This window comes from Otolemur garnettii, unplaced genomic scaffold (assembly GCF_000181295.1).
Source record: "Otolemur garnettii isolate 467f Iridium unplaced genomic scaffold, OtoGar3 scaffold00062, whole genome shotgun sequence".
NCBI classification, from domain to species: domain Eukaryota; kingdom Metazoa; phylum Chordata; class Mammalia; order Primates; family Galagidae; genus Otolemur; species Otolemur garnettii.
In genome coordinates, this window is record NW_003852457.1 from 10,522,611 (window position 1) to 10,531,775 (window position 9,165).

General features: G+C 45.6%; 1 protein-coding gene across 1 annotated transcript in view; it reads left to right on the forward strand.

The window, feature by feature from the left end:
• Window positions 1-6,087: 6,087 nt before the first annotated feature.
• EDAR (ectodysplasin A receptor) overlaps window positions 6,088-9,165 on the forward strand; it is a 37,409-nt gene continuing 34,331 nt past the window's right edge. The window contains exons 1-3 of the mRNA XM_003792895.1: window positions 6,088-6,153; window positions 7,138-7,260; window positions 8,018-8,199. Of these exons, the coding sequence (XP_003792943.1) occupies window positions 6,103-6,153; window positions 7,138-7,260; window positions 8,018-8,199 (356 nt within the window). The 5' untranslated portion in view covers window positions 6,088-6,102. The remainder of the gene's footprint in view (window positions 6,154-7,137; window positions 7,261-8,017; window positions 8,200-9,165) is intronic.

Genomic DNA, 9,165 nt, shown 5'->3' on the forward strand with positions numbered 1-9,165 from the left:
TAAAGTGCACACAGACCACCTGTGGACTTGACTATAAAGCAGATTCCCAGGCAGTGGGTTGGGGGCCTGGGACACTGCATTTCTAATATGCTCCAGAGTGACACTGGGCCCACTGGTGTCTGAGCAACAAAGTGCAAGGTGGAGGTGGTGAGGATTAAGCCAAAGCAGTGCCTGAGCAGAAGTCTGAGCTTAGTAGGATCAGGCTGACCCAGTTACCCGTGCCATGATTCTAGGTGGTGGTTTGCAAAGGAGGGAGCAGCTAGGGTGGAGAAGTAGAGGGGAGGCAACAGGAGAAGCAGGAGAAGCAGTCACCACAGCAGGGCTCGTTCTGTAAACGGCAGATGGGAGACAGTCTAGGCTCACCTGCTCATGGGATCGCTGTTATATCATGAAACAGGTAACAGACAGGTGTGGCTGGACTCCATAAGTGTTCCCCAACCCCAGTGGAGGCTGAGTTCACCTGCAGGCTGCAGATTGCAGACCCATGAACTAGATGTTAGCCAAGTGGCTGTTGCCATGAGTCAGAAACAGCCCTGTCTGCCAGTGGATGGGAAAAGACATTTCAGTGCTGCTCTGGTTTGAAGGTGTCCCCCAAAGGTCATGTGTTAAAAACTCAGTCCCCAGTGCTATGGGTTGAGAAGTGGGGAAGTAACCAGGCCATGATGGCTCTGCCCTCATGATTGGATTCATGTCTCATCTGGAGAGTGAGCTTGTTATAAGAGCCAATGTAGCCTCCTGGATCTCTCTTACTATGTGGTGAGCTGATCTGTGCGCTCTCCAGATGTAGCCCCTCTATCTTGGACTTTCCAGCCTCTAGAACCGTGAGCCAAATAAATTACAGTTCACTATAAATTACCTAATATGTGGGATCCTATTACAGAAGCACAGACAGATCAAGACAGGACCCACCCCCCTACTACCAGCCATAGCACAGGGATTTTGGAGGTATACTCTACTTAGTTCTTTGGCCTTATACCTTAGTGATGGGTGCTGTTGGGCAGAAGTGCTTCGGCATGGGTCCCCAAAGTTGCCCAGATAGGAGGCCACACTATGTTAACTCCTGGCACTCATATCCTGTTGGCATTTTCAGTCTTCAGAGGCAGGTCTCAGCAGAGGGCTGCCCTAGGTTGCCTCCTCAGGCCCACCCATTTTCTCAGAGAAGTTGGTAACAGTAATAAAATGCATCCAAAGCCACAGACTCTTTGTTTTTCTTTTTGTATCTATTTATTTGTTTTCCTTTTCTGTCTGCTTAGGTTTGCCTAGGAATATCTTTAATGAGCCTTTCAATAACTGCTCTGGGTCGACACCAAGGTGCGGCAGGCCCTGCCCTTCTCAGTTATTCAGGGAAGGCCTCCAAGGCTCAGCTATAATTAGAAGTCAATTAAATTAGAAGCCATTAATATGGTTCTTGGAAGGCCTCCAGCCCTGCTGAGAGCCTCTGGCCCTATCCACAGATTCAGTGGAAATCTGTTTCTGCTAACCCCCATCCTGAAGCTAAGGCCAGGGCCTTTGGGCCAAGAGGGCAGGTTCCCTATAGGTTCCCTTTGAGGCTGGCACCTGACCCTCCCTTGCTGGCAGGCTGCAGGTTGGGTGCCCCCTCCACCCCCCCATGCCCTTCACTGCCTGCCCTGGCTTGCTTCATTGCTAGAAGGAAAACACCCAGTGAGTTCACTACTGGGTGGCTGGTTCTTTAATCTTGCCTAGTCTGTTTAGTGTTTTCCAAATATAAGTGCAGCACTGAAGTGTAAAGCAGTGTCCTGAAAAGTGGGAACAGGCAGCTTTTGTACCTTTTCAAGGGGATCTGGAAATCTAACCCATCCCAAAGGCCACCTGATTGTACCCACTGAACAAGAAACACTTGCAAGGTAACTGGGCTAGATAGCTGGGGCCAGGAAAAGACCAGCCTCAGCCCTCCTATGCATTTGCCAGTGGCCCTAGCCAAGTCTGCTTCCTGGGGGGGGGGGGGTTGTCACCCCTGGGACAACCAAGAAGAGCCACTTTTTCCCAGAGTGAACTGTGTTTATGGCACTTTTCCTGATGACAAGTTTGTATGGAACTCTTCCAAACCATCCAGTCAATGTAGAACTGCATAAAATAAAAGTATATATTCCCCATGACCCTCCCTCAGCCCTTGGTCACCCCACTCTGTTTTAATTCCTTGCCAAAAACTCTTTGTTGAAGTGTAGTGGGTGTCACTCCAGATCCATTTCCATGCAGGTTGTTACAAAAAATACTTTTTAATGGCTGAGTAGTATTCTGTGGTGTGCATATACCACATTTTATTAATCCATTTATGTATTGACGGCACTTGGGCTGTTTCCACGTCTTTGTGAATGTGAATTGTACTGTAAACAAACATTTGAGTGCAAGTGTCTTTTTTATACAATGTCTTTTTTTCCTTTAAATCCCTAGTAGTGGAATGGCTAGATCACGTAGTAGGTCTGCTTTTAGTTCTCTGAGGTATCTCCATACTACTCTCCTTATAGTTTGCACTAGCAGTCCCACCAACCTTTCTCTCTGCATCCTCTCCAGCATCTGTTGCTTTGGGACTTTTTGATATGCCATTCTCACTGGATTAGGTGATATCTCAATGTGGTTTTGATTAGGTATATCCTTGATGATTAAAGACATTGAGCATTTTTAATGTGTTTGTTGGCCATTAGTGTATCTTCACTTGAAAAGTATCCATTCATATCTTTTGCCCACTTTTTAGTGGGGTTGTTTGATATTTTTTTCTTGCTGATTTGCTTGAGTTATTTGTAGCTTCTGGTTATCAGCCCTTTATCTGATGTGTAGCACAGCACACAAAAATTTTTTCTCATTCTGTTGGTTGTCTATTTGCTCTACTGATTGTGTTCTTGTCTGTACAGAACATTTTTTATTTGATTGGGTCCCATTTGTTTATTTTTGTTGTTCTTGTGATTACTTTTGGGATCTTCTTCATAAATTCTTTACCTAGGCCAATGTCTAAAAGAAAATTTCCAATATTTTCTTCTAGAATTATTACAGTTTCATGTCTTAGATTTAAATTTATTATCCATCATGAATTAATTTTTGTGAGTGGTGAAATGTGCAAGTCCTATTTCAGTATTTTACATGTGGCTACCCAGTCTTCCCAGAACCATTTATTGAATATAAATTCTTTGCCCCAGTGTATGTTTTTGTCTGCTTTGTCAAAGATCAAATGAGAATATGAGGATGGTTTTATATCTGGTTTTTCTGTTTTGATCCATAAATCTATGTTTCTGTATTTATGCCAGTACCATGCTGTTTTGATTACTATAGCTTTGTAGTATAGCTTGAAGTCTAATAAAGTGATGCTTCTAAATTTGTTCTTTTTGGGGAGTGGGGTGAGAGGACTAAGTCTCAGTCTTTTGCCCTAGGTAGAGTGCTGTGGCATCATCATAGCTCACAGCAATCTCAAACTTTTGGGTTCAAGCAATTTTCTTGCTTCAGCCTCCCAAGTACTGGGAGGCTGGGATTATAGGCATGGAGCAACATGTCCAGGTAGTTTTTCTTTTTTTTTTAGTAGAGACGGGGGTCACACTCTTGCTCAGACCGGCCTTGAACTCCTGAGCTTAAGCAATCTACCTACCTCAGCCTCTCTGAGTGCTAGGATTATAGACAAGAACCACCATGCTGGCCAACCCAGATTTGTTCTTATTATGTAAGGTTACATTGACTATTCAGGGTCTTTTCTGATTCCATATAAAGCATAGAACTATTTTTTCTAGATCTACAAAAAATGATGGATGTTGGTATTTTAATGGGAATTGAGTAGTATAGACACTTTGAGTAATATAGACATTTTAATAATGTTGAGTCTGCTGATCCAGGAGAATGATATATTTTTCATCTGTTTATTCCTCTGCAACTTTTTTCCTCAGAGTTTTACAATTCTCCTTATAGAGGTCTTTCACCTCCTCAAATATATTTCTAGATATTTTATTTTCTTTGATGTTACTGTGAAGGGTATTATGTCTTTGGTTTGATTCTCAGCTGCACATCAAAAGTAATCTGTCACAACCAAGTAGGCTTCATTTCAGAGATCCAAGGTTGGCTCAACATACACAAATCTATAAATGCAATTCACCAAATATATAGAAGCAAAAACAAGGACCATATGATTGATCCTCTCAATAGATTCAGAAAAAGCATTTGGCAAAATTCAGCATCCCTTCTTTGATAAAAAAAAAAAATAGGCTATCAAAAAGATAAAAACTATCGGCTCGGCGCCTGTGGCTCAAGCGGCTAGGGCGCCAGCCACATACACCTAGGGTGGCGGGTTCAAATCCCCAGCCCGGGCCCGCCAGACAACAGTGATGGCTGCAACCAAAAAAAAAAAATGGCTGGCGTTGTGGCAGGCGCCTGTGGTCCCAGCTACTTGCGAGGCTGAGGCGGGAGACTCGCTTGAGCCCAGGAGTTGGAGGTTGCTGTGAGTTGTGATGCCATGGCACTCTACCCAGGGGGATAGCTTGAGGCTCTGTCTCAAAAAAAAAAAAAAAAAAAGATAAAAACTATCTATTACAAACCCATAGCCAACATCATATCGAATGGGAAAAAATTGAAAGCATTCCCACTTAGAACTGGAACCAGACAAGGTTGCCCACTATCTCCACTTCTGTTCAACACAGTGGTAGTAGTCCTAGGCAGAGCAATCAGACAAGAGAGGGAAATCAAGGGTATCCAAACGGGGAAAGAAGAGGTCAAACTATCACTTTTTGCTGACAATCTGATTTTGTATCTAGATAACACCAAAAATTTGACCACAAGACTCCTGGAATTGATAAACAAATTTAGCAAAGTCTCAAATTACAAAATCAATATACACAAATCAGTAGCTTTCATATACACCAACAACAGTCAAGCTGAGAACCAACCAAATTTGTATGATTTCTTTTTCCCTCAACAACAGATGGTAGAGCCCTACATGGTGTTTTAGGGGACTTCCATTCTGCGGGACATTTTGTTGGTGTTTTGTCTATTGCAGTGGTAAACAAGCATGATATCTGCAGGCCCCACCTGTATCTTATCCACCCTCCTGTGACAAGAGCCACGGCACTTGCTGTTCCCCTCATGGGACAGCAAGAGAGGTGGCAGTACAGGTATATCCCTGGGGTCCTCAGGAAGCACGGTAGATACTGACCCTCACCAGCCTCTCCCTGTGTGTTTGTGCATTAGGTGTTTCTCCTAAATGTGCACTCTGTTTCCAAAAATCTGCCTGAGGGAGGCCTTGAGTCCTGGGGGATTTGGAAAAGAAAATTGTGTGTGTGCATCCACCCTCAGAGTTTGCCCCCTTGACTAGCATCCCAGGTGGTTTCTGGTCACCTGCCTGCTCTTGGCCATTCCCAGCAACATTCAGCTGCCCTTGTGTTGTTCAATCTAATTTCTTGATTTCCAACAAATAAATAATCTTTCAGCTTCTTTTCTCCCTAAAGCATTTGGGATGTTGTAGGTCTTTTCAAAAGAAAGGAAATAAGTGAGGAAGATGGGGGACTGGCACGGAGAAAGGAAAAAAGAAAAAAGAAAATGTCCCCTTCATCATAGTGTATTTTCATCATGCTATTTTTGTAGATGATATTAGAAATTACTGGTTGTTGTGACCAGGGATAGCTCACTGAAGATGAAGGGATTCTGTGAGTGAAAGTTCTTTGCAGGGGTCCCCAGCTGGACTTTTAATCTGAGTCAGTAGTTGATTCTGGAAGGTTCCTTGCACAATCCAGCCTCCAGAAGAGGTACTTAAAACAGCAGCATGCTGTTTTGTCGATGTCAAAGCCAAACAATAGTGACTCAAAGTGTGGCAACTAGGGGACTTGAGTGTCCACATGAGCACATCAACTCTCTTTGTATAGCCAGGTTAAGTAATATCAGACTCCTAGGTTCAATTTCTTTGAGTCAGAAACATAGGCTTTCCATTCAGAGTGAAAACAGGAAAAAATAACACCTCCTCCCTCAAAGAAGTACATTAATGTCATTCTTGAGAAGCGTCTTAACTCCACAGTGGGGTACAGTGGAGGAGGCTGAACCCCAGACTGGGGGGCCATTCCCAATGCCCAGTCAATGCTGACAAGGTATGTCTTTCAGGTGACCCCTTGGAAGAGAATGGCCCATGTAGGGGAATGTAACTGGACACCCTGGCTCCCTGTCCTGGTGGTAAGTAGGTCTCAGCACCTCACCCACATGTGCCCTCATCTTGCTAGTGGTCTGACTAGTTTCTTAGCCTCTTCAGTCTCAGCTGTAAAATGGGATAATGATCATGGTGCCTCCTTCCCAGGGTCATCCTGAGGGTGAGAGAAGACCAAGCAACGAGCAGCCTCAGACACAAATGAGATTTATTTAGGTGATAGCTCCCTTTGTAGTGTCTGGTTGATAGAAATGGCCTTGAGTGTTTATTTGCATTGTGATATACACAGCCCAATGTCTATGTGATTGGCCCTTGCTTATGGGCCACGCAGCTGAGAAAGATCCAAAAGATCCAGCCCTCCCTCCTAGGAGTTCAGAGGAGCCCACTATTTTAGAAGCTGGTAGGGTGGGTGGGGGATGCCTCCATGGCCTTGGTGGTTGTGTGGATGAAGAGGATCTGTGTGCAAGAGGCCTTGATGATGGGATGGGGCTTGGATAGCATGGGTGAGGAGGAGGTGGTTCTGGATAAGGGAGGCAGGAGGTGGTCATGCCAGGTGATTAGCTAGGAGTCAGTGAGACTTAGTACCTGTGATACTTGCTGACCAGGACCTTCCCCACCTGAGCCCCCAGCAGAGCCCTGCCAGCCCGGGCATACCTTCTTAAGTCAGCCTGGGCTCTTTGGGAGCTGACCCCAAGTAAGTACATGTGTTTCCAAGAAGGCACAGGGAGGAGGGGAGGGGAGAGGATGGGTGAAGAGAATGATATTGTGGGGATCACGCCTATGATTTATCCTATTAGGGTACATGTGAATTTGTCTGAAGGTTGAATATAAATGTCTTAACACAACAATTATAAGAAGGACATGATGGCTATGTTAGCCAGTTGGATGAGAGTTTTCCAAACTGCATATGGAAGCAATACACTGTATCCTATGATAGAATTAATGTACACAATTATGATCTAATAAAAAAAAAAAAGGCACGAAGGCCAAAATGACCTTCATTTTCATGGCAGGTGTCCCTGATGTGCTTGGCCAAAGCGGAATACTCAAACTGTGGCGAGAATGAGTACTATAATCAGACCACGGGGCTGTGCCACGATTGTCCCCAGTGCGGGCCAGGGGAGGAGCCCTACATGGTAAGGATCCTGCTTCCCAACCAGCCAGGCCTCAGGCCGTCTGGGGCCAGTGAGTGCTCCGAGGAGTCCTCCTGCCCACCCTAAGCTTGTGTTGCTGTAGGGGGCACCTCAGTAAATCAAGTCAGTCATGAGTGCTTACTAGACATGGAGACTTAAATGGCGAGAGGCCAGGATCAGTGCTTGCCAGCTGAGGGGCATGGCTGAGCATTTGTAAACAGAATTTTTTCAGTTCTTTTTTGTTTTTTGTTTTTTTTAGAGGATTCCTTTCCTAGTCTACCTCTATCAGGTCATCTGAGTTGGAAACCTGATTGAAATGTTCTTCTAGAGTAGTTCTTCAGTAGTTTTTTCCTGAGTGCTGCCTCTCCTTTCTCTGTGAAGCTCAACTACGACGTTCTGTTCAGTGCGAAGAAAAAACTCCAGGGTTTCAGGATTTGGGGTTCTTATAGAGAGCTGAGAAAAGGCAGATGCCAAAGGCTATGTCCGTTGACAGGGCATTCCAGAAGCTCACTGAATTCATTCCAGGGAGCCTGGGAAAAGGGGTAGCATCTGGAGCCTAAAAGCAGTGGGAAAGGCACAAGGCCAGAGCAGGAGCTGGTTACTGGGAGCTCTGCAATTAGGACAAGTCAGGAAGCTGAAGCCTGGCAAGAGTAGCTCCTAGAACCTGCCAGTCTGTCACTGTCCAAGGAAGGCAGGGCTGAGTTTTGTGGTCCAGCCACTGCACTCACTTATGCCCTCCATCCCTCTCCTTCCTGGCCAGTCCTGCGGCTATGGCACCAAAGATGAGGACTACGGATGTGTCCCCTGCCCAGCGGAGAAGTTTTCCAAAGGAGGCTACCAGATATGCAGACGTCACAAAGACTGTGAGGGCTTCTTCCGTGCCACGGTTCTGACGCCAGGGGACATGGAAAATGATGCTGAGTGTGGGCCTTGCCTCCCTGGGTAAGCACAGTCGCTGCTGGCAAGCCCTAGGTTACTTGCTACACAAAACCCTGAGAGGCAAGAGGCGAGGACCCTAGGAACAGGGTGGTGGTCCCCACAGGGCTCAGTGCAGCATCATGGCCAGCCCTTCTTCTGTCTTGTGGTGGCCATACCAAGCTCTGCCTCTTAAGTGAATCTTAACATCATGATGTCTTCTGACAACTCAAAAGAAGCACATTGGGTAAATACTTACAATGAGATAACACATGTCAAATAGTTGGAGAAAAGAAAACTAAAATTCCATACACAAGTAGTATTTTTACTATTCTCAAAACACCAGGGAGAAAAATCTATTAAGGGGAATGTTTGAGTCATGTGATGCCTATTTCGCCACAGAGGGCACAATTGGTTTTATATCAAAAGTCTTCAAAAAACAACAACAACAAAGTGAAAACAAAGTTTTCCCAAAGGATAGAAAGTTAAAATATTCTTTTTCCCAGGCAGGACACTCGGGCAATTTCGGCCTAATATATGCTCACCAAGAAGCTGCTTCTTCCTCCCTCTAGTGGACACAAAATGTAATGCTTTGCAAGGGCTGCTGACAGAAAAAAGCAGTGGTGAAGTCTCTGGTGGTAGAGCTGGTGGAGGTGGTGAAGGTGAGGAGGGAAGTAATGGTGGTGGGGGTGATGGCAGGGCTAGTGCAGGTGCAGGTGGTGGAGGTGATGGCAGTTATGATGCAGGTTCAGGTGGTGGGTGTGATGCAGAGATGATGCCGATGCAGGTAGTACAGGTGATGGCAGAGATGATACACATGCAGGTGGTGGCGGTGATGGCAGTGATGATGAACATGCAGAAGACGGAAATGATAGCAGAGATGATGCAGGTGGGAGTGGTGGGGTGATGGCAGAGATGATGCAGGTGCAGCTGGTGGAGGTGATGGCAGAGATGCTGCAGGTGCAGGTGGTGGGGGCGATGGCAGAGATGCTG